The 26,360-nt window shown below is 47.5% G+C and overlaps 1 protein-coding gene across 6 annotated transcripts in view; it reads right to left on the bottom strand.

The window, feature by feature from the left end:
* Nucleotides 1-26,360, bottom strand: part of DLG3 (discs large MAGUK scaffold protein 3) — a 1,928,515-nt gene that overhangs the window by 301,435 nt on the left and 1,600,720 nt on the right. For all 6 annotated transcript variants that reach the window (XM_078640191.1, XM_078640192.1, XM_078640194.1 and 3 more), the window contains one exon: nt 13,321-13,435. In XM_078640191.1, coding sequence (XP_078496317.1) covers nt 13,321-13,435 — 115 coding nt within the window. The remainder of the gene's footprint in view (nt 1-13,320; nt 13,436-26,360) is intronic.

Genomic DNA, 26,360 nt, shown 5'->3' with positions numbered 1-26,360 from the left:
TAGGCAGTAGACCTTTGTTCTTTAGCAACCACTGCCTACTTCTGAAATCTGAACCTTTTCTATAGCTACCGTGGTCAAGAGCTGTAACTTCCCCTCAGAGTAATAATAGATGACCAAACCCCCCGGGTTGTTCTGGAGTTGGAGGTAAAGGAGGAGGAAAAGAAAGATGGATAAGAGTAGCTATCCTGAATCCACCCATTTGTCCTATGTTATGGACCACCAGCAAAGGAGAGGATTTTGAATTCTCCCTCCAACTGGAGAGGCATGGTCTTGCAGAACCAAACTTGGAATGCTTGGAGGCGGTCCGACTACTTCTGGCAACAATTCCCAAGAGGTCAGAATGCTCCACATCTACATCCTCACAACATGGGGAGTCTGCACAGGAAGGTGGCTAGGATATGGCTGACGTGGTTGAGAAACCCTTCCACTGCCACGAAAGGTAGACTGGCCGCGAGGTGTAACAGAGGTCCAAGGATCTGCCTGTAGCATGAGATTCCTTGAAGTGCTCCAAGGCAGAGTCTGCCTTCTCACCAAAGTCCTGTCAAAGGGCATGTCCATGAGGTTAGCCTGTGTATTACCAGAGAAGCCAGATGTTCTTAGCCAGGCGTGGTGACGCAAGGCCACCATCGATTAAATCGCTCTACCCAGCGAGTCAGTCGTATCCAAACCACACCTAATAGTAAACTTTGCTGCATACCTCCCATCTTCCACTGCCTGAGAGAACACAGCCAAGGCAGCACTTGTACAACAGTTTCCCAAAGGGTGTGCGAGAAACAGCCCAATAGCCATGTGGTGTTCAACGACTGCAACAAAGGCTGAAGGAAAAAAACAATCTGATGCTACAATAGCCGTTACGGGCATGTTCGTCTTATTGGGCCAACTATAGCCCTTGTTTCTACTTTGAACTTTCACTGTACTTTCGTGAAACACGCTACTAATTTTGAGCATATTTCTATTCCATTACTCGTGTAAATAATGACACAATCGTTTTGATTAATTGAGGTCTTTGGGGCTCCAAGGATCCTTTATTCCGAAGTACCACTCAACGTTATTCTTCGAGATTCTTGCATCTCATTTCAGAATACTTATGAGCCTTGAAAACGCCGCCTTCTCAATGAAACAAATGTCAGTGGATTGCTGTCATCTGATACTAACCTGAGTGTCAACAGAATTTGTGATTCATGTGCAAAATTAAATGCTGGATCTGCTACATTGTCAGATCAAAAACATAACATTTGTGTAGTGCACTGGATTTTATTAACAAGTTACTTACCTTCGATAACGGTATATCTGTAAGAAACATAGGCTAGTTATAGATTGCTTACCTTAGAATATACCCCAGGCGTCAGACTGGATAAGGAATGTCAGCAGTACACAGGCGCGTCAGTAGGTGGCGTCTGCCGACTCTGCGTCCATCGTCGGCGTCGTAGTTGCCGGAATGACGTAACGAAAATTGCGTAGACGCCGTCCTTGCGCGCTGAAGTCAGTTCTATATACGACTTTCCACGCGAGGAACGCAGAGCATGCAAGACACGGACCACTGATGCACAAAACTAGGTCCCTGAAAGGATGTCCTTAACCCTAGAAATCAGATCGCAGAACGGGGAGGATGGATGAGGCGGTAAGGAATCTATAACTAACCTATGTTTCTTACAGATATATCGTTACTTAAGGTAAGTAACTTGTTCATCTGTAAGAAACAGTTAGTTATAGATTACTTGGAAAAACCAAAGGTGGTGATGGACGGAGCGTTGACAATACAAACACTCACCCCCAGTCAACTGATCTGGGTTTAATCCATCACCGTTCTTTAGCTCACTCCGCCACCCCAGTTCAGACATGGCCATATGCAAATCAGTCTGACCCTGTGCCTCATGGGAACAGTCCAGCCCGAACTGCCAAGCCATGTCTTCCCTGGACCAGAATCAAGCTTCCCAGGACCAGTTTCTGGCATTACAGCCGTCTTCAGCCGGGCTTGCTTGACTCCAGTGGCAAAGTGAGCAAGGGACTCACGTCTGAGCATACCCTGCCAACTTAGGGCGAACAAAGAAAAACCAAAGGTGGTGATGGACGGAGCGTTGACAATACAAACACTCACCCCCAGTCAACTGATCTGGGTTTAATCCATCACCGTTCTTTAGCTCACTCCGCCAGCCCAGTTCAGACATGGCCATATGCAAATCAGTCTGACCCTGTGCCTCATGGGAACAGTCCAGCCCGAACTGAATTATGAATCCGAAACCGGTCCCAGGATGCTTGTTTCCGGTCCAGGGAAGACATGGCTTGGCAGTTCGGGCGTGACTGTTCCCATGAGGCACAGGGTCAGACTGATTTGCATATAGCCATGTCTGAACTGGGGTGGCTGAGTGAACTAAAGAATGGTGATGGATTAAATCCAGATCAGTTGACTGGGGGTGAGTGTTTGATTTGTTCAAACGCTCCGTCCATCATCCCCTTTTGTATCGCGTAGTTATAGATTACTTACCTTAGAATTGATACCCCAGCAATACCAACCCCGGAGGTGGGTCTGCGAACCAAGATCACATCAGAAAGTCCTGGAGAACAGAACAGCTGAAGAAGCAGTCTCTCTGGACTTGGCTGTCCAGGCAGTAGTGTCTCATAAACGTGTGCAGCAATGCCCAAGTAGCTGCCTGACAGACGTCATTCAGAGGGACTCCCTGCCCCAAAGCAATATAGCTGCCGTCGCCCTGGTAGAATGGGCATGCAGCCCCACTGGAGGCTCCTTCTTAGTCAAAGAGTAACAGGCTTTAATGCACAGAGCGACCCACCTGGAGATGGTCCATTTGTGCACGGCCCGACCTTTCCTAGTGCCCACGTAACCAACAAAGATCAGGTCGTCCACCCGGAATAGTTTGGTGCGATCCAAATAAAAGGAGAGCACACGTTTTGGATCCAGATGGTGGAGCCTCTCTTCCTATTTTGAAGGATTTGCGGAAAGGTGGGCCAAGTGATGGTTTGGCCAATATGAAGAAGTGACCACCTTTGGAAGAAAGGAAGTTTGAGTTCTGAGGAAGACCTTGTCCGGAAGAACAGCCAGAAAGGGAGGCTTGGACGACAGCTTGTAGCTCACTCACCCTGCGCGCAGAGGTGATGGCCACAAGAAAAGCAGTTTTGAGAGTTAAGAGTGAGAGGACAGTTATGTAGCGGCTCGAAAGGAGCGCACACAAGATAGGTGACCTCCAAGTTCAAGCCCCACTGAGTCATTACGAAGGGAACAGGAGGAAACAAATGAGTAATGCCCTTAAGAAATCCATTTACAACAGGGGACTTGAAAAGAGAAGGCCCATCTGGAAGGCTGAAATGGCCGAGAGGTAGCCCTCAAGAGGTAGCCGAGAACAGAGCCCTGCTGGGCCAAATAAAGGAGGAGCAAGAGAACATTAGAAAGAGGGGCAGAAAGGGGATCCACAGCCTTTGCTGTGCACCATGTCACAAATTTATTCCATCTGCAGGCGTATACCGTCTTAATGGAGGGACGCCAGGCTGTCAAGATTACATCACAGATTTCAGGAGGCAAGTCAAATGACGTCAACTGCTGCCGCTCAATCTCCACGCAAGGAGATGGCGGCTGGACAGGTTCGGGTGGAGGACCGTCCCCTCTGCTGCAACAGAAGATCCTCCCGAAGATGCAATAATTTAATAGAAGGGGGTTCCCCGGTGGGTTTTAATGATTGAATGGCAGGCTGTACGGGGTAAACTAGCAAAAAAGAAAAAGAAAACCCTGCCCCCGAGATAAGTATAGGCCCTACACAGGAATCCTATTTATACAAGGTAACCATCGCGTAGGAGTTGGAGCTGCACATACACACCACTAATTTTTATTATTTCAAAATTTCCTATTATTTCATTAAATAATTATTTTTTTGATATTTTGAAAGGAATAAAAATACATCACATAGATTTATACATTAGAAAAAAACTGTTTATGAATCACATTAAGGGTCCCACACATATACCTATCAACACTCAAACCCATTCATAACATACAGCAAACATTCATACTCTCCACAATACAGTACATCAATGCCAGTTGGTTTGCAGGGGGGTGGTTTTTGGCTGAGGGGACACAAATTCAAAGTGGTCCAGATGTCACAGTCAGATGGAATTTCTTCCCTCCCTAGAGTCACGCCGACGCGCGTTTCGGTGTCTGGTCCAAAAGGACCACACCTTCATCAGGGCAGAGAGGTACCAATATGTGGGGGACACACCGCTTGTTTCAATTCGCGGGGAGAAGATATGGATTCCTCCACTTGGGAATCGGAATCATCAGTACATCGCAAGGTAGGTTCTCCAATGTGGGTGTTTTTTTTTTTTAAAACTCGCACGGCGCGAACATGGTGTGAAAGACAGTTTACAGCCCGTCAGCTTTCCGGTGATCTCTTCGGGTTAGTGCCTAAAAGTGCACACCTTACTTCCTTCGTACTCCCAGGCAAGGGTTCATTTGAGTTGGAAGGCCTCCCGGTCGATACTCGTTTAGAGATACATCATCTCAAAACTATGGGGGCAGCTTCCCTGTCTGGGTCGCAGAATGGGCGGCTTATTCAAGTAGATGGCACGGATCTACAGGAGCTGATTGTTTGTATCTGTCTTTAGATCATGGAGCCCCGCGGCGGTTACATGGCCATCCGACCGTCCAGCAGAAGATGCAGTCGGATCAGGGGATCAATGGCCATGTTGAGCAGCTCGGGATACCAGACTCTTCGTGCCCAGTCCGGAGCCACAAGAAATACCTGGGCCTGGTCGCGCTTGATCTTCAGCACTCTGGGTATAAGTGGTATAGGCAGAAAGGCATCAAGAAGACCGCAACTCCACTCGCAACGAAAAGCGTCGCCTAGCGAGTGCCGCCTTGGAAATTCCAATGCACAGAATTGCTGACATTGCAAGTCCTCTTCGGTGGCGAATAGATCTAACCAAGGCTCTCCCTACTGCAGAAAGAGACCTTGCACCACCTCAGAGTGAAGACGCCATTTGTGATCCATCATGCACCTGCGGCTGAGTTCATCCACCCGGGCATTGCCGGGTGTTAAACCACCAGGGATATGCTCGGATTCTCCAGCCATATCCAGAGACGGAAGGCCTCTTGACATAGGGTCGTCAACACCGCCTTGTTTGTTGCAGTACTACATGGTGGTGGTGTTGTCCGTGAACACCCTCCCCAGACAAAGGGAAAGAATGCCTTTAGTACAAGACGGACCGCCCAGAGCTCCAGAAGGTTGATGTGAAGCTCAGACTCCGCCGGAAACCAGAGGCCACTAGGCCCTGCCTCTCCCATATGGCCGCCCCATCACAGAAAGGATGCGTCTGTCACCACTGTGTGTTTTGGTTGGGGAAGGGAGAGTTATCTGCCGCTGACCCAATCCTGGTACATGAGCAACCACTGCAATTGTCGTGCAGTGCCCTCCGAGATCCGGACACAATCGGACAGATTCCCAATATGCTGAGCCCACTGTAACTTCAGGTCCCACTGTCGAGCCCGCATATGCCACCTGGCACAATCGATCAGCAAGACGTAGGAAGCCATGAGGCCCAGCAGCCTCAGAGTCATCCTGATCGAAACCCGGGATAGAGACTGAAAGATCGGAATCATAGCCCGAATATCCCCGACTCGCTGTTCAGGAGGACAAACACGAAACTGCGTCGTGTCCAGAACTGCTCCGATGAAGAGGAGCTTCTGAGGGGGGGGGGGGTCAGGTGCGAATGTAGGAGGTCGGCTGTAGTCTGGAGGTGGGAGAAGACTGCCTGGGGCGATCCCGCCTTCAACAGCCAGTCGTTGAGATAGATCTGTGCAGATGAGCTGCGACCACCGCAATCACTTTCGTGAACCCCCGAGGGGTGCTGGTAAGAGCAAAAGGGGAGCCCGGTAAACTGTAAATGCTCATGGCCTACCGTGAACCGCAGGATGAGGTGGGCCGGCAGGACGAGGATACGAAAATAAGCGTCCTGCAAGTCCAACGCTACCATCCAGTCTCCAGGGTCGAGAGCAGACAGGACCTGAGCGAGCGTCAACATTTTGAACCTTTCCTTTCAGAGACCCTTGTCCTTCTTGGGCAAAAGAAAGTAGTGGGAATAGCAACCATGATCTACTTCTGGGGCAGGAACGCGCTCAATGGCTCCCTTGGCCAAGAGAGCCGCAACTTCCTGTCGGAGAAGGACCAGATGATCCCCTGACATGCGATGGTACTGGGGTGGCATGGCTGGAGGGATAGTCTTGAAAGGGCGGGAATAGCCCTTTGGACTATCAGGGAGGGGGGGGGGGTGGAACTGGCCCACCACTCGCCCCCAGAACCACATTGGTTCACACGTCCTCAGTAGTGCTGCATTTGAACAGCTTGTGCTGGCCTGTGGCTGTGGCTCTGAAAGGAATGTGTTGGGGCCACCCCTTCTGTGGCCACAAAAAGGGCAAAAAGCAGACCGTGCAGGAAACGTGGTAGAGAGGCCCAAGGACTTGGCCGTAGCCAGAGAGTCCTTGAAGCGCTCTAGCGCATTGTCCTCTTTGTCGCCGAATAGGCGACGGCCATCAAAGGACATGTCCATCAAGGTGTTCTGGACATCCCCAGAAAAGCCAGTCGTTCTCAACCAGGTGTGACAGCGAAGTGCCACTGAGGTTGACGTGGTCTTACCCAGTGAGTCGGCGGTGTCCAGTCCACAGAGGGTGGCGAACTTTGCTGCGTCTCTCCCTTCGTCAACAGCACAGGAGAGCAAGGCCTGGGTCTCCTTCGGACACTGAGGCAGAACTTGCGCCACCGTATTCCACATGGAGTGGGAATAACGGCCCAAGAGACATGCGGTGTTCACCGACCGCAGCCCTAAGCTGGAGAAAGAACACAACTTCTCAAATCCAGTTTCTTGGATTCCCTGTCCGGTGGTGCGGTAGGCAATGCACTTTTGGACGCTGAGGCTTGGACAACCAAGCTCTCAGGGGAGGTGCGTTGGGAGAGGAAAGTTGGGTCGCCCGGGGCCGGGCGGTGGCGTCGGGCAACCATCCAATCCACAGGAGTCCCTGTGGTGGGCCTGGACCAGGTGTCCATGAGGGCTTCATTAAACGGCAGCAGGGACTCCGAAGAGCTCACTGCCGGCTGAGGCACCTCTGTCAGGTGGTTAGACCTGACTGCCACAGTAGGTAGCTCGAGGTTTAGGGCCTTGGGCGCCCTATGCAACACCACTGCATAGGACACTCCCTCCTCCGTAGCCATGGTAGGAGGAGACAACATGCCAAGGTCTGGTGAGGTGCCCAGACCACTGACATCCCCCAGTTCCTCTCTCCAGTCCAGATCGTATTCTAGCTGGGCAGTGAGAGGGCCCTCAGACTCCTCCCAGTCTTACTCACCCTTCTCTGGCTGCCATACTGGTTGAAAATGGCCAGGGTGGAATGCAGGCACAAAAGTAACCATCGGCACCGGAACCGATGTCTGTTTACGCCGGTCCGGCTCTGTATCCACATCAGGGTGGAAGCCAGGGTTGATGCCGGCTGGACCTCGTCATGCCGGTGGAGGTGTTACAAGGACGACCAGCGCGATCCGGATCCAGGCCTGGATCCAAGGGGGCCCTGCGGAGCCGAGGCCGGAGCCACCGGCGTCAAAGGCCTAGGGCCCCTAGCGAGTCTGCGGGGTCCGAAGGCACACCGCGAAGTCGGACTGCCCAAAGATGGCGTGCATCGCTTCATAAAATGCTGAGCAGAGGTCACTCCCGGTTCCAGGAAGGGAGGGAGGGAGAGGAGGGAAGGCCGGAGTCTACCCTGAAGGCTCTGGACAACCCGCACTCTTCGTTATGTCGGCCGACGGAAAGTCGAAGAGGGATGATGCTTCTTCGACTTACCTGACCCAGAGTGTGAAGACTTCGACGAGGAGTGATGATGGCTCCGCAATCGGTCCCGTGAACTCCCACGCGACTGGGACCTCAAACGACTCGGAGCTGACTACCGGGCCTCAAGGAGCTTTCGGGACCACTCCCGCAAAGACTTTGGGCCATGGTCTGGCAGTCGGAACACAACTTGGTGTCGTTGTCGCGCTCCAGGCAGTAGATGCACAAGCGGTGCAGATCCGACACCGACATCAGTCAAGAATAAGTCGCAAAACGTCAGTCAAAAAATGACTGGGGGGTACCGCTCTCTCTAGATTGGTGTTCGTTGGCGCAGAAAACTAAAGAACTGACATCAGCGTTCAAGGGCGGCATCTATGTAACTTCCGCGGTCATCACGACGGACGCGTAGCTGACCGGCGCCACCTATCGATGTGCAGGGGTACTGCTGACAAAAAACTTTCCGGATCCAGTCTGACGCCTGGGGGAAATTCTAAGGTAAGGAATCTATAACTGTTTCTTTCAGATATATAATTTGCTAATATATTGTAGTGTGTCTACTCTATATTTATCTACACTACTTGGGTGGCGTAGTGTTTATCCATTGTAGCACACGTTTACTGTTTTATTTACCCACCATAACTTGTTAGTGGATGTGCTAGCCCCTTGTTACTACCAGTATCATCTTTTCTACTTTATCTTCTCAAGTGCAAGGGAAGCGGAAGGGAAAGCGCCATGGGGCCTTGAAGACTGAACCACCATACTTTCAGGGGATGGGTGATGGCTGAGGAAGCTTGGATGACCCGGTGCAGGACGATGTGTTATTGTCCTATTTAAAGGAGCCACTGTGCTAGGCTTAGACCACGTGCCTAGATTGACATTGGTCAGTGCTTCATTAAAGGGCAAAAGGAGTTCTGACAAGGTAGTACCATTTTTGAAGCACTTTGGTCAGAGACTAGTCTTGACCTGCACCGAGTGTAGCTCCAGGTCAAGGACCTCAACCACAATTGCGTCTGATGCCCCCTCCTCCGTAGCCACATTCAAAGGAGAGAGCATACCGGTATCTGGAAATGCATCCAGTCCACTGGCCTTTCCAAGCTTATCATACTAGTCCAATTGCTCACAACGAGCACCCAACTGGTGTTCCAAAGGGTCCATAGACTTCTCCCATGCCGGAAACCTCTTTGAAATGAACAGATAACGTAGAACCTCTGGGCTCCATCCGCACCGCAGTGGTGTTAAGCATTTTGTAATTTGATTCACTATATTGCTGTGTTCCTCTGTGAATTTTTCTAAGATGATTTTTTGTTTTGGAGAACTGATGGTTAATTGAAAAAAAACTATGAAAACAATGTTTTACAAATAATAATAATAATAATAATCCACATTTGTAAAGCGCACAATCACCCGTAAGGGTCTCTAGGCGCTGGGGGCCGTCGGGAAGATTAAGCAAGCTATTGCCCAGAGTCACTTGGTGCTGGGCTAATCTGCCGCCGGAGCCGGGGATCGAACCGTGATCCCCAGATTCCAGCGTCAGTCGCCCTGGCTGCGGCGCCACACCTCTCCCAAACAAAAGAAACATTTTTAAAGAAAAAGAAAATGATAATTTAAGGTCACATCAAGTGTCATATGTGATCATGTGAAGTGAAGAGTAACTGATATCAGTACCAGCATGTGTGTTGTGTAATTGCCTTATAGAAAGTGGGCGTTTTCTTGTCTTAACCATCTGGTGCCTGTGTGACATAACTAGGTGTAGTTGGCAGTTGGCCCTTGTGTATTACTCACAGATAGCATCAGAAAAGAGGGTCTGGGTGTTGGCATGATGAGCCACCTCTGGCATGAGTGAGGGCTGCCACCTACCACACTTGCACTTCAAAAGCACAGGCCCAACTTACAAATAAATAACTTTACACTCGCCTATTATGCCCCAGATACACTGGGACCAGAGCAGGGAGGCAAAAAATTCCAGAAACCTCTGAAGGGAGAAAGTCAAGAGAAGAGGGCTTCCCCTGCTTGAAAGTGAGCACAAGGTATAAATATTGGACCCTCAGACCCAACTCTTCAGATCACTTCTGCACCCGTGAATACAACAGAAGTACTGCCCAGCTGTGTGCAGTCTGCCATCCTGACCAGCGACAGGTCTTATACCCAAGGCTTGCTTTGCTGCCCAAGGACCCTTCTCCTCCTGCAGTCAGCTCTACTGAGGCAGCCTGCTTGTTTGCAGCCATAGCCTCCGGAGTGTCTCTAAGGTACAGTCGTCTGACCTCCTGTTCCAAGCTCCTGGCACATAACCGGCTCCTCAGCTCAACCATTGTTTGCCTACCATGTCACCTCAGTTTGGACCAAGCCATATGCAAATCAGTCTTGATCCTGCTCCATTGGGAACAGTCCGGCTCGAACTGCCAAGACAGGTCCTCCCTGAACCAGAATATAGGTAACAGGATTAGTTTTGCCCTTATTATAGGCTCTTCAGCCAGGTATAGCTTGTTTCCAGTGGCACTGTGACCACTTTTGGGCATACCCGTCACATTTAGGGCGTCAACTGCAACAACAAAATAATGGATTTGATAGCTAGTGGCAGAGATCAATGCAAGCATTCTGTCCATCACCTTATTGTTTTTTAATACATACTTTACACATTGCCTCCAAGATAAGCCTGGTGGCTTATGTACCAAGCTAGCAGAGGGTTCAGCACAGGTTAATTTAGTGACTTTTTGTTGTTCACCCAGAGTAGGGTTTCACTCCACCTACCCCCAGCAACCAAATGTCTTACGGATGTGCATTAATATTTTAATGAGATATTTGAAGACTTTTCAAAACCCGCCCAGCATAAATATAATTTTGATATGGGCTGAAGCATTGTTTGGCGCAGGTGGCTCTTACAAATGCCTGTCTTCTGGGTTTATAGAAGCCACTGACTCACCCCTCACAGACCACACGCATTAGTGCCCCCCAAAGGAGAGTTGCCCCCAGTCATCTCAGATTCATGGGGATGGGCTGGATGGCAGATTTCTTGCTCTAAAGAAACAATGGGTCCTGCAGCAGATCAGGTGAGTTGCTGGTCACCCACTAGGTTCCCCTGCAGCTTCTGTGCAAATTCCAGAATGTATGAATTATTAGTTTCCTCTTTTTACAGAAACATCTTTCTAAGATATAGTATGTGCCAGATTGATACACATGCTTTAGGTATGAAAAACCTGATCCACGTTCACCTACATATGAAACATCTTTTCCTTTGGGGGTGCTGCTCCAGACACACCGGACTAATTACCAAGCCACATGTGTGTGTGATTGGTCCCATTGCAGGTTTTACAAATTTTGAGGTGACTTTGATACCAACTCACTGGTTTCCATCTGCACAATGGGTATTCCGACTTTCACCATACACCTTCCAAATATTAGTGTCTCTCATCTAGAAAAATAACCAGATGTACAGTCTTCATTCACAGGCCTTTAAGGTAGTCCAGATGGGGTATGTGGAACTAAAAAATGGGGCCAAAACGCACAATCTTAAACAGCCCTTTAAACACACAGTTAAATAAAAAGGGAACTATAATGTGGAGGAAATTTTATGTCGGACTAATCATTCAATTCTGTGTGAAAAGGGACTTGGCTTTTCCATTTCGAATCTGCTTCAACTAAAAAGCATGGATTTTTTAACTCTATATATAAAACCCAAAGGACTTCACCAATCATGAGATCATTGTCCTGATTTAGTTTTATTATTTTTCAGTAATGACAACAGTAAAATGTATGGTTAGGATGTGGCGCTGTAAATTTTTGAATGCTATTGAAAAATCTGAAAATAATTGAGGAGGGGGGACAAAATTTGGTGGTGCATTGATAATTTACTCTGTTTGTTAAGATTGCTTCCCTAAATCATGCCTAATGTTTTTTCGATATTCATTTTCTCTAACTCTCAAAGGTTACAGACAAAATCCCATCTCTTACTTTACCACTGGCTTGCTAGTCACCTGAGCACGCAAAAATCTAGCAACTGGCAGGGTGATTCCTCCGGCCCTCTATGTGACCACAGGAGGATCCAGAAAGGCCCAGAACAGGGGACAAGTCAAATGTCCGTCTAATTGCAATGACATGGGAATCAAGCCCACATTGTGATAAAATCTGAGATGCCTCTGAGGGAGACAAAGAATATTCTCTAAGCAGTCCATACTAACCTCTTAGGAGATTTTTGGGACGTTATTTTTTAATGCGACCCTTGGAATTTGTGATTACTTTTTCAAGCCAAGATGCAATTATGCTAAAATGTGAGGAGATAGATGTAGAGTAAACCAGTGAAGTGAAAACACTGGAAAAATTTCAGAAAAACAAACTTTGGCTCTAGAAAGAAAAAAGTCAATAAATTGAGGAAAAAATGCACACAAAGTAAAGAAAAAACTAATTGCCTTGCACAGACTGAATGCCATTGTCCCGTATTTCAACCACCCCTTCTTTTCAGGTGGAAACAATTAAACAGGGAGACTTCTTTTATTGCACTGATTATGGATCCCAGGAGCAACATGGTGGTGGCGGAGTGATTAGTTTATTGTAAGGCTACTGCACAACTGTTTTCTTTTGTTCATTATAAAAAAGAAGAGTTAAGAAAGGCTTTAATACAGGTCAATTGCTTAAACATTTTTGAAAGATTTATATATATTTTTTTATAAAAAAAAAAAAAAAAAAAAAGGGTTCCAGGCGGTCACATGGAGGGGGAGCCATTCTAGTACTTACTATTAATAAAGAAGTTCAAATGATGGTGAATTGCTTTTCCGCACTGAGCTACAAAATGGATGCCCTAGATTCCTTAAGGAATAAAAGATAGCGGTTGGGATAATCTTCAAAATCCCATTTCGTAACGCCTTACTCCCCAGATGCAGACTAGAGTTCTTTCACTGTTGACCCTGCAGCATCAGTCTTGCTTTGTTATACTGGAATAAGGATGGCACAACTGGCTTCCTAGATTAATTCATATGACTGATGTCCCGAACCATTTCAAAGACATCGATCGGTCTGGAATGCCTAAGACATCAAACTAATAGATAAACCAGCATGTCACAAAGACTGTACACCCTTCTAGTTGTCATGAAGAGGAGTGCACAGAGAAATAATATAATACATGTTTTATGTGAAAATACAACCCCATAAGGGAACTAAAACAGCCCCCTCCAGAACCAACTGACACTCCAAGCGTAGGGTGAAACAAAAGCACAATGATTTGGGTAAGACAGATCAGGTAAAAGACCATGAGAGGTGCCTCAACTCCACATCCACTGCTGAAACCACTTGCATATGGAAGACATCATACAGTCACAGGCAGCAGACAAATCTGAAGAAATTAGCTCAGGTGCACTAAATCGGAGCAGGGAACTACTACTTGTGAGTGAAGTCAAAATTAGAAAAAGCCCCACAAAAATAAAGCCATTAGTAGGAAACTGTGACATGCCCCAATCAAGACCTGAATGATCACCAAGAGGAAAATGGTTGAGCCAAATGACAAGCACTTACCTGACGTAGAGTGACCGCTTTTCGCTCGTCCGAAGTGATCCAGATCCTGAACTCATGCTACTGTTCATCATCTGCTCCCGCAGATCGTGAATCTTTGTTTCAAACCGGCTGTACTCTGCAAAGGAAATGAGAAGGGAGAAGTCAACTTATGGCATTGTTCCGTAGCCTGTATTAGACTTCCTGGAGCAAATCAATGAACGCAGGCATTCTTCAACAGAGCTGAAATCTGTATCCGCATTTATTTTTCTCTTACTATTGAGTATGTATCAGGGTATCAGGAGCAGCTAAATTTTAGTTTAACCTATGATTATCATGATATATAGTAACAAGTTTAAATTTGACTTACACTTAGTAATGGATTTTAACAAACTATAAAATAAACCTATTTGTGTTGAGCAGGTAAATGATGTCAAAGTCTGGGCTTTTGATATTAATGATGAAGAATATAGAGGAGTAGAACTAAGAAAAAAGCCCTGAATCCATAAACACGCTTCAAAAACTCGTACTGTTCCCTCAGCCATAGAGACCTTCAACAGAATGTCAGTACAATCCACCAGGAGAGCACAATCTCAAAAGAAGACAAAAAAAACTATAATTCTGCGTCCTTTATTTAAGGAACATCCAGTGTGTTAGGCAGCTAATCGGATGAAATCTGACCCACATAGAAAATATATAAAAGTATGGCTTGAAAGAACTCAAATTGGTCCTAAAGTACGAAGTGAAACCTCCAACTGTCAAACTTGCCATTACAGGCTGCACACCAATGAATAAAGTATACAAGTCCTTCCCGTAAAGCCTCAGTCTATGTCACCCCATAATTTAGTGCCGAGGAAGGTTTTGCAAGCCAGGTCTGATTTCATGGAGGTCATACAAGTTCCTACATCACAGAGTGTTGAATAGGTTTGTATGATCACATCAAAGCAAATACATTTTCAAAATCTCACTAATTCTACTTTAAAAGTTAGAAGACTGAGTGAGGCATGAATCAGCACTGCTGGGGGGGGGGGGGGGGGAGGAAGGGGGTAGGGGGGCAAGGGCGGGCCTCATACATTTTAAATTTTGGCCCAACCAAGGTTGTTGGATGCCTTGAAATTACACGGAAACAACAATTGAAATTTCTTCCTAACTGCATCATATACAAGGTCTGTAAAGCGGACATTTCTCTCTGTAATCAAGGGATAATAAGCAGAAGGTTCATTACATAGTTTGGAAACATGGTGTAGCTGCACTGAGGGGGGATGCTGATTATGCCCTCAAGGCACCACTTTAACATGTGGCAGTCTGATCATCACGTACTTGGACTATCAAAACCATGTGGTTTTGGGCTCTAATCAAAACTCATTCTAAAGTGCTTCAACTGGAAGGAGAGATTAAGGACAATTAAAAATGTAAACAGCAAGACAAACTACAAGGTCAAATGCTCAAACGATCTTTATTATTATTATTATTAATTGAGTTTTGTTAAGCGCAGACTACCCGGAGGCCTCGTAGCGCTATATTGTCTGAGTTAAGGGAGGGCTAAGCTAGCCGAGTTAGATGAAGAGGAGAATTTTCAGATCCTTCCGGAATTTCAGCAGGTTAGATTCGCTGCGGAGAGTATTAGGCAAGGAGTTCCACGCCTTGGCGGCATTCCAGGAGAAGGATCGGCCACCCCATCTGGCCCGTTTGGTTTTGTTTATTGTAGCTAGGAAAGCAGTGCTGGATCTGAAGGATCTATGAGGGAGATAAGGGGTCGCCAGGGAACAAATCATAGATGGGGCGGTCTTCCACATGGCCTTGTGCATAATGCACATAGATTTGAATAGGACTCTGGCTTTAATGGGTAGCCAATGGAGTTTCTTCAAGGCTGCTGTGCCAGATTCTCGCCTGCTAAGGCCTAGGAGGAGGCGGGGAGCTGCATTTTGAGTAGTCTGGAGTTTCCTTGTGGTAGAGATAGGAGCTCCTAGATATAAAGAGTTTCCATAGTCCAAACGGGATAAAATGATGGCTTGCACCATCATTCTGCGTGCTTGGAAGGGCAAAAGTGGCAGCACCTTCCTAAGCATCCGCATCAGGCCAAAGCAGGTGGCGGACAGGGCAGATGCTTGTTGTTTAAAATTTAAATTAGAGTCCAGCCATATGCCCAGGCTTTTTATTTGGGTTTTTGGTTGGGGCGGGTTTCCCAAGCATGGGGGCCACTCTAGCATAGGACTAGGGATAGGTGAATTGCCCAGGATCATAAGCTCTGTTTTCTCACCATTGAGCTTCAAGTGTGAGGAGGTCATCCACTGAGTTATTGCTACCAGACATTTAGTGAGGTTAGGGGGGGGAAGTGTTGGGCTGATTCAGTGATACAACCAGTTGCGTATCGTCGGCGTAGGTTACTATGTCTAGTCCAAATGAATGCACAATGTCAGCAAGAGGTTGTAGATAAACATTGAACAGGGTAGGGCTCAGAGATGAGCCCTGTGGGACACCTTGTTCAAGGGGCCAAATTTTTGAGTGGGTGTTGCTCTCTACTACCTCAAAGGAACGATTCTCCAGGAAGGACTGAAGCCAGTGTATGGCCCTCCCTGAAATTCCTATTTGGCGTAGGCAGTGGAGAAGAATGCTGGTGTTGATAGTGTCGAAGGCGGCACTGAGATCAAGCAACATGATTGCTACAGTGCCGCCTCGATCCATCGGTTTCCTTGCCACCTCGGTCACTGACAGGAGAGCAGCTTCAGTTCCTAACTTGGGACGAAAACCTGCCTGAGAGTCATGAAGCAGGAGGTTGTTTTCTAGATATTGTGTGATGGAGGCATTAATATGTTTCTCCAGTAGTTTACTGACCCAGGGAAGAAGTGAAATTGGACGGTAATTGGCCATGTTATCAGGGGTCCAAGGTGTTTTTTTTTTTAGTAATGCTCTAACTTGGGCGCATTTCCACGCCATAGGAACTGTACCTGTGGCGATAGAGGAGTTTAGAACATTAAGGATAACAGGCCTAATGGTATCTATGATCTTAATTAGATGGCAGGGGGGTGCAGGATCAGTAGGTGACCCAGATTTGACCTTCCGCATTAGGATGTCAAGTGAGTCCTCATTAAGCATGGGGAACTCATCCAATGTCTGAGGCGTAGAGTGCGGTGAGATAGTTACGTTATCAGTAGCCACAGTGGGTGATTCAAACGTGGAGGTGATGTTCTGTATTTTTTTATAGAAATATTCTGCCTGGCTATCACATCGTGACTGGATTTTGTTGGGATCAAGGGGAGTGGTCGGGATATCAATGAGGGATTTTGCGATTTTAAAAATTTCCCTAGGAGAGTTAGAGGCACTGATAATTTTGCTTTCAAAGTAAGAGGCTTTTGTGCTTCTGATTTCTGCTTTATATTGTTTAATTGCCTCTTGGTTTGATTTATCTGGGTTACTGCGGGATGCCCTCCAGATTCGTTCCAATTTCCTATAGACTCTTTTCAACTCTTTGAGGTGGGGGGTATACCAAGGTGAGTCTCTTGATTTGGTTTTCTCTTTGAGATTTCTCAGGGGAGCAACGGAATCCAGTGCTGTACGCAACCAATTGGTGTAGTTGTCGTACAGAGACGTGGGGTCTGTGTCAGATTGGGGGGGGAGCGGGGGACAAGGATTTAGTCCACTGATCAATGGAGATTTTTGACCATTCTCTCCCCTGCAGAGTAGTGCGAGGGAGGGTTGGGGCTGGCGTAACTGGTGTCCACTGTATCGGGATCAGGTAGTGATCTGTCCAGGCAAGGGGTAGAGGCGTCCCTACCTCTAGTCTTTGGTCATTGCTAAATACCCAGTCTAAAAGATGGCCTTTTTCATGGGTGGGTTGAAAGCCTTTTTGTGTGATTTGAAGGGCCGCCAAATCGTCTACCAAAGATCTGGCCACCATGTTGCTGGGATCATCCAAATGGATATTAATGTCTCCTAATAGGGAGAAGTGTGGTCGTGCGATCACCAGTTCTGCTACTTTAGAGTGGAGTGAGTCAAGGAACTCTCCCATTTGATTAGGGGGGCAATAGATAAGGATGCCAGAGAAGGTGGCGGTGGGTTCGAAATCCAGAGAAAAGTGCATGCTTTCACAATTAGATATCGTGATTGGACTGATTCTACACTGGTAATGGTTTTTGAAGAGAATACCTAAACCCCCCTCCTCTGCCCTGTGGTCTGTCCATCCTGTGAAGGGCATAACCCAGTTGCATAAGGGCAATAATATCCGGGTCAGGTGCGTCTTTAAGCCAGGTCTCTGTCAGAAATATCACATCAGGACTGGTTTCTTCTAAAAGTAGTGCCATTTGCACTGCATGTAAGAGAGCGACAATTTAGGAGAAACATTTTATATTGTTTGGCTAAGTGGGTGGTACCACTGTAACTAGAGAGTGTATACTTACAGTGGGGACAGATACCAGTAGTAGTATTCGGATGCAAGTTTTAGGTGCGACTTGGTGGCCCAAGGAGGAAAAGGCAGAAAAACAAGTACTACACAGAGAAAATATTATGGATTGCTTCTCAACGAGGATTTGAAAAGCGCATAGGAGCCAACAGACGTAGCCTACTACGAGAATTATAGAAATGTTAATATCAATATAGCACTCAAGAGGGCTCAAACCATCTTACTGCTACATTGCGGCCATAGACAACAGAAGAACAAGTTACTTACCTTCGGTAACGCTTTTTCTGGTAGATACAATATCTGCCTGTGGATTCCTCACCTTGTGAATATCCCCCTTGCGTCAGCAACGTTCGGAATTTTTCTTCGTAGCACGCCGGCGTGAACGACGTCATAGGAGCATGGCATCGCACGCGACTCCGTCTGACGTCACAGACTCCTTATTAGACCCACGTCGGCGTTTTGACGTCAGTTCCGCCCTTTTTTCCGTGCCTTCGAGCCACCCGGACGGACCAACGACAGTAAATATACATATATACAATGTACACAGTATATACCAATCAAAACTGCACACAAACTGCGTAGCAAAAGAATCAAAATCAGAAAATATAAATACATAAAACCAGGTATAGCAGAGTGGACAACGGGGAGGTGGGTGGGCATGTGAGGAATCCACAGGCAGATATTGTATCTACCAGAAAAAGCGCTACCGAAGGTAAGTAAATTGTTCTTCTGATAGATACATCTGCCGTATGGATTCCTCACCTTGTGAATAGAGTCCCACAGCAGTCCCCACTCCCGGAGGAGGGTGTCCACTCTGCTATACCAGGAAATCTTGGAGGACAGAACGCGCGAAGTGGCCGTCCCTCCTCACCTCAGTATCCAAGCAGTAGTGCTTCGCGAAAGTGTGGAGGGAGGCCCAAGTCGCGGCTCTGCAAATGTCCTCAACAGGAACACCTCTAGACAAAGCAGATGTTGCAGACTTTGCTCTAGTTGAATGTGCTCTAATACCCTCAGGAGGGTCTTTACCCGCCAGGGAGTAGCAAATCTTGATGCACAGGAATATCCACCTGGAAAGTGTGCGCTTGTGCACCGCTCTGCCCTTCTTACAGCCAGCAAAACCCACGAAGAGTTGATCATCAACACGATAGTCTTTAGTTCTATCGAGATAGAAACTGACCGCTCTTTGGGTCCAAGCGATGAAGCCTCTCCTCCTCCTTGGAAGGGTGTGGGGGAGGATAGAAGGTAGGAAGGGTAATGGATTGTCCTAGATGGAAGGGAGTTACCACCTCAGGCAGAAAAGCAGCCCTGGTCCTGAGAACCATTCTTTCAGCATGAATGGACAAGAATGGGGGCTTGGAACTAAGAGCCTGAAGCTCACTTACCCTCCTTGCCGAGGTAATTGCAACCAAGAACACCGTTTTAAAAGAAAGAAGCCTCATGGGACACTTGTGAAAGGGTCGAAGGGAGAACCCATCAAATAGGTTAACACAAGATTCAAATCCCAATGAGGAACAACAAACGGAGTAGGAGGGAACTTATTAGTGAGACCCTTCAAAAATCTTAAAACCACTGGAGACTTAAAAAGAGAGGGCTGATCTGGCCAACAGAGAAATGCAGACAAAGCCGAAAGATAACCCTTAACTGTGGCAACAGCAAATCCTTGCTGCGCCAGAGAAAGAGCAAACTGCAAAAGGTCAGACAAATGAGCCTTCAAAGGGTCAACATCCCTCTCCCTACACCAAGAAACAAATTTAGACCACCTATACGAACAGATGGACTTGGTGGAGTCACGCCTGGCAGAAAGAATGACGTCCACCACATCGTGAGGGAGAGAAAAAGAATTCAAGTTGCCCCGATCAATCTCCAAGCATGAAGGAGTAATGTCTGGAGGTGGGGGTGTAGAACCTGCCCCTCCATCTGAGAGAGGAGATCTGTCCTGAAAGGGAGACGGAGCGGAGGGTGAGAGGAGAGGTGGAGAAGGTCTGAGTACCACACCCTTCTTGGCCAATCCGGGGCGACCAATTTGACTTGGGCCCGGTCCTGGCGAATCTTACTCAGAACCCGAGGAATCAAGGGTATGGGGGGTAACGCGTAAAGGAGTTGACCTCTCCAACTCAACTGAAACGCGTCCCCCAAAGCTCCTTGCATCGGATACTGGAGACTGCAGAATGACGGACAGTGAGCGTTCTCGCGAGTGGCAAACAGGTCCACCTGAGGAGTCCCCCACATCTGAAAGATGTCGCGAACTACCTCCGGGTGAAGCCTCCACTCGTGGTCGGCAGAGAACTGTCGACTGAGACGGTCTGCACGAACGTTCAGGACTCCGGCCAGATGATTTGCCATCAGACAAATCTGATGGTCCTGAACCCAGGACCAGAGACGCAGAGCCTCTCTGCAGAGACACTGCGACCCTACACCTCCCTGCTTGTTGATGTACCACATCGCGGTCGTGTTGTCCGTCAGGACCTGAACCGACTGATCGCGAAGGGAAGGGAGGAAGGCCTTGAGTGCTAAACATATGGCCCGCAATTCCAGAAGGTTGATGTGAAGCAACCTTTCCTCTGGAGACCAAAGACCCTTGACCTCCAGGTCCCCCAGATGAGCACCCCACCCTAGAGTGGATGCATCCGTTATCACCGTGGCCACCGATGGAGGAAGTTGAAAAGGCTTTCCTTGCGACAGATTGCCTTCCACATTCCACCAAGACAGATTCGCTGCAGTTTCTCTGGAGATCCTCACAGACTCCCTGAGATCTCCGTTGTGCTGATACCACTGCCTGCGGAGGCACCACTGGAGTGCCCTCATGTGCCAGCGTGCATGGTTGACCAATAGAATGCAAGAAGCCATCAGACCGAGCAGGCGAAGAACCTTCAGGACTGGAACGACCGCTCCATTGTAAAATAAAGGAATCATCTCCTGTATGTCGTGAATCCTTTGAGGTGGAGGAAATGCATGACATACAGTAGTGTCCAGTACCGCACCTATGAACAGGTTGCGCTGGGAGGGCACCAGGTGAGACTTGGGTACATTTAACGAAAAACCCAACCTGTGCAACAAATGAGTTGTCTCTTGCAGATGATGGAGCACCTTCTCTGGAGACACTGCTTTGATCAGCCAGTCGTCCAGATACGGGAATACAGGTATCCCCGACCTCCTGAGATGCGCAGCAACCACTGCCATCACCTTGGTGAAAACTCGAGGCGCAGTAGTAAGCCCAAAAGGAAGGACCGCAAACTGGTAGTGGTGCGATCCCACCGTGAAACGGAGATACTTTCTGTGCGACTTCAGAATGGGGATGTGAAAATACGCATCCTGCAAGTCGATCGACACCATCCAGTCTTCTTCCATCAGGGCTTGAAGAACCTGTGCAAGTGTGAGCATTTTGAACTTCTCGTTTGAGATAGAGGTTCAAAATCCTGAGGTCCAGGATAGGCCGAAGCCTGCCATCCTTCTTGGGGATCAGGAAATACCGGGAGTAGCACCCCTGACCCCTCTCCTGCTCCGGAACCACCTCTATCGCACCCTTTCTGAACAGTGCCAGGACTTCTTCCTGCAGGAGAAGCAGGTGGTCCTCCGAACAATAACCTTGGCAAGGAGGGTAATTGGGAGGGAACTCCTGGAAAGGAAGAGCATACCCATTTTCTACGAGATTGAGAACCCAAAGATCTGATGTAACCGATTCCCAATCCCGTAGAAAATGAGTAAGCCGACCCCCTACTGGACCCGCATGATCCAGAATGGTGGATCTAGGGCTGCTTTGCTGTTGTAGGTGGGGGGTTGGAATTAGAGGAGGAAGTTGAGGAGGAGGAAGCTTGGCGTCCACGAGCACGTCCCCTTTGTTGGCCTCTGTAAGATTTATACAAAGGGTTCTGCTGTTGCTGTTGTTGTTGGCCTTGCTTAAAGGAACGAAAAGTGGATCTACCAAACCCTCTAACCTTCTTAGTGGCAGAACCTCTAGCTTGAAGACCCAAAGATCTTGCTGTAGCCCGGCTATCTTTGAATCTCTCCAAAGCCACATCCGCCTTTTTCCCAAAGAGGCCTGTCCCATCAAAAGGTAAGTCTATTAAAGTGGATTGAACGTCCGCCGAAAAATCAGAAGATTTTAGCCATGCAGCCCTTCTAGTGGCAACAGTAGAACCCATAATTCTAGCAACAGAGTCTGCTGTATCCATGCCACTCTGAATGACTAAGCGGGCTGCAGCTTGAGTGTCGGAGACCACTTCATTAAAGTTTTTTCTATCATCTCAGGAAGCTTACATGACAGTTGCTTCACAGAGTCAATCAAAGCATGTACATATCTCCCTAATAGACAAGTAGCATTAGTAGATTTTAGAGCCATGCTACTTGATGAGAAAATCTTTTTAGCAGATTGGTCCAATTTCTTAGAGTCCTTGTCTGCTGGTACCTGAGGAAATGAACCTGCTGATCTGTTGGAACAAGCGGCTTGTACCACCAAGATCTCAGGAGAAGGATGAGAAGAGAGGAACTCGGGGTCACCAGGTGCCACCCTGTAACGTCTCGCCACAGATCTTGAAACTGCAGGAGCAGTCAAAGGTTTCTTCCAAACTTCCATTATTGGCTCAGTTAAAGCCTCAGTAAATGGAAGTGTAGGCTCTATAATGGATGAGGGTGAATGTAAAACCTCTACAATATTATGTTTGTATTCAACAGTAGGTAATGTCAGATTAAGTAGATCCGCAGCCTTTCTGATTACGGTGTGGTAAGGTGCTACGTCCCTTGACGGTGCATCAGAAACTGATGTCAAATCCCATTCCGGAGAAAGTTCTAGTCCACTGGCACTATGAAGGTCTTCAAAACAGTCTCCTTGATCCAGAAGTTCCCCTTCCTCCACTTCAGGATCTTCGAACTCCTTTTCTTCTAAGAGGCGTTGAGCTCTGCGCCTCGACCATTCTACACGAATCGAAGTCGATGGATCCGGTAACGACTCAGACGAGTCGATCCGACGTCGAGCGAGGAGCCGGAGCAGCAGGAGGACGAGATTCACGAATCAGCGTGGTACCTCGATTAGACTCACGAGGTCGATCCGGAGTCGGCGAAGCCGTATGCGGAGTCGACGATCTCGGTGGAGCCGTACCGAGCCAGGGTGTAAAAGGCGTCGGCATAAACGGCATAAAGGGAGTCGGGGCGTAAGATTGAGGAATGCCTAAGTTGAAAGACAATGGACCCACGGGACCAACTGGTGCACCAGTGGGATACATTGCTCTATTATAGACTCCAAACATTGCATTAAGAAAATGCGAGGGGTCTTGTCCTGGACCAGGAAAGGAAGGAAACGAACCAGTTGGTTGTTCTGAAGGAGGTTGTTCCGACATCGGTACATCCTGGTTTACAGGGACTTCCGGAGTCGGAGGAACTTCTTCTTCTACCTCATGATCCGAAGAATGGTGTGATTCCGGATCAGGCTCTTGTTCCGGCGTCGGGGAACCTCGAAGAGATTGCAAAGGAGAAGGAGATACAAAGTCCTTATGATGCCTTCGAGACTTTCTTTGAATCCGAAGAATCTTTACCAGAGTGATGTCTCGAGCTATGTTTTCTTCTCTTATGCTGCTTTTTCGAAGAGCCAGAAGCCGATTTGGATCTGGATCTTGACCTTTCCCTGGATCTCGCTCTGGATCTCGACCTCGACTTCGATTGCGATTTCTGTCTCGACTTCGAGCGTCTGGACATCGATCTAGAAGATCTATCAGCTTCCCTTCCTTTCACCTTCGCTAGAAGAAGTTTAGCTACACGTTCACGTAGAGCCTTAGGGTTCATTTTGAAGCATGATCGACAGTTCTTAACGTCGTGGTCTGATCCAAGACACCATAAACAATCACCATGAGGATCGGTGATCGACATTATGCGAGCGCATGACCCACACTGTTTGAACCCCGTCTTCCTCGACGACATTTTCGACGAAGAAGGAACACTCAACAGATGAAACAGTAATATTAAACAGAAGAAGATACTAAGTATCGCAGAAGATCCCAGAAACCGTTAGCGTCGACGACGCGGAAAAAAGGGAACTGACGTCATCACGCCGACGTGGGTCTAATAAGGAGTCGTTGACGTCAGACGGAGTCGCGCGCGATGCCGTGCTCCTATGACGTCATCCATGCCGGCGTGCTACGAAGAAAAATTCCGAACGTTGCTGACGCAAGGGGGATATTCACAAGGTGAGGAATCCACACGGCAGATGTATCTATCAGAAATGTCTTGTTTGGGTTAAAAACCTAGTATGATGGGGTAACAAGAGCAACTATAGTTTGAAGAAAAAGTTTCGTCATAGCCAAAAATATCAGGGTAACCATTACAAATAAAACAGATCAGAATGTGTACTAGAAGTCTGCACCTAGCCAGCTATCTACTATGTGCTTTGCCAACCGGATAAACGGTTAGTTTGGCGATTTCTTCTTGAACTAGTTGGCAGACTAGGCAATGATACCCTGGGATCAGACACTGACCACTTTCTCTCACAAGGACATCTCAATTAAACCGGAGGCCGGTCCCATGTTATGCATAAGCAGGAGCACCTATGACCATGAGAGGGGCCGACACTGGTGTTGGTCTAGCTCTTGTGCCTCAATCTCTTTCCAACACAGGTCTCTGTAGGTGATTGTATTGTGTACATGTGTGCTGTAGTGGAAACAAGTTGACACTCTAGGCCAGTCTTTTCCGTTGGGTCAGTTTGGAGAAAGATCACCTCGCTATAGGGTTGGAATAGTGGGTTTAACCTCACAATGTCATATCACGAGGCAATACATTCACACACTACCAGTGACATAACCTTTAAAACATGAAGACCCAACCACATGCCTATCACAAAGCCAAAGGAAAAACTGCATCCCAGTAATAACAGAAGGAAAATATTCTCCTCACAGGAATTACTGTGCTGGATATATTTTCCTCCTGTCTTATGTTTTGCTGTGTCAAAGAGGCATTTTACAAAGTTTTAATTCTTTATAGGATGATGCGCAAGGTATGAATGGTATCTATGAAGTTTGTGAGTGTGACGTGTTTCAGTTGACTAGGGTGAGACGGTTTTCTTTCGAATTTATTATGCTTAAATCACTATTCTCAAAACAGTTTATGAATTTAAATGAAGAAAAATGTTTAGATATTTCCAATATAAAAAAGTTGTTGCATTCTTAATATTTGTTTTTGACTTCAGACGCCTGCGGGCATTTGTTCGCGCTTAAGAAATGTTAAAAATAAATAAATAAATATTTGTTTGGAGGTGGGTTGTTCTGCTCTTTGTCCTGTTTTCCCTGTCCCACTCAAATATCGGTTTCTAGTTTGGGGAAGCCTTTTCTTACATTGTTAAAACCTCATCCCAGGCCACCAGTTATTGACATTGGTTCGCAGACAGTCACAAGACAGGCCTGCCCGAAACGTTGAAAGCATATGAAGAAGCGCAAGAACAACCACCTATAAAACCAACAAAGCCAGCAGGAAATACACACTGGACTAGTCTGGACAAACGGTGTTTGATGAAATAGCACACTAATGTTGTGGTGCAAAAAAACAAATGGGTTGAGACAAAGGGTTACAAGATATAATCTACAAACTTAGAACTGTCGTGCCAAGCCCTCCCATGATCACTCTCTAAATTCCAAACAGCATCGATGCGGACCTTAACACTGTAATTTACCCTTGGAATTATGCCGTAGAGGACAGATAATGAAAATAATATGAGCCACCTTTGTATAGACTGCTTCGATGTCCTGCGAGGTCTCAGCATGAGGCAAGTTCTAGGTGAGAGAGATGCGGCCATATAGAGCGCTACAGCTGGGGTCTCCCCAGCACCCAAACTCTGTACAAGAAGGATGTGTTATGTTATGGGTTTGTTGAACGCGACAGCTGCCCCAGCAACGGGGCGTCCCGGCGCTAAGAACCATAGCATAACCTACTGGAAGGAAAAAGGGGGCAGAAGCTTACATAGGTGGGAACAGGAAAGTTTTTATTGCTTTGCGAAAGGTAGACAAATTGTCAAGACAGCGGATGTTCGGGGGGAGGGAGTTCCAGAGTTTGACTCCCCGAAGTCTGAAGGAGCGGCCTCCGATACGGCAAAATTTCGTGCGGGGGACCACTACTAAATGTTGACCCAGGGAGCGAAGATTACGTTGGGGAGTGTAGGGTGTTAGAAGCGGCCGGAGGAGTTTGGGGCCATTAGTTTTGAGGATTTTAAAAGCAGTGGTGAGGGCCTTAAATTGAATGCGGGCTTCTACTGGGAGCCAGTGAAGTCTATGAATAGTGGCTCTGGCAGAGCATTTTCTAGGGAGCCCCACAATTGCCCTAGCCGCTGAATTCTGGATTCGCTGAAACCTGGCTATCTCAGCTTTATTAGCGCCTAGCAGCAGGACGCTTGCATAGTCCAATCGGGAGAGGATGGTGGATTGGACTATGAGCTGTCGAGTTTTGGTGTCGAAGAACCCTAGAATGGAATTAAGGCTTCTCAGCAGCCCAATGCACGTAGCTGCTACTCTTTTGGTATGAGTTTGGTAGTTCAGCGCGGAGTCCAGCCATACTCCTAGATTTTTTACCAGGGATTTTGGAGGAGGGGTGGGACCTGACAGGGGGGGCCACCACTGGTCATTCCAACAGCCGGGGTTCTTACCCAGGAACAGCACCTCGGTCTTCCCTGCGTTCAGTTGTAAGCAGTTAG

Source organism: Lissotriton helveticus, chromosome 4_2 (genome assembly GCF_964261635.1).
Source record: "Lissotriton helveticus chromosome 4_2, aLisHel1.1, whole genome shotgun sequence".
Taxonomy (NCBI): Eukaryota; Metazoa; Chordata; class Amphibia; order Caudata; family Salamandridae; genus Lissotriton; species Lissotriton helveticus.
Note: the sequence above shows the minus strand (reverse complement) of the source record. Positions and strands in the feature narration are given on the sequence as shown.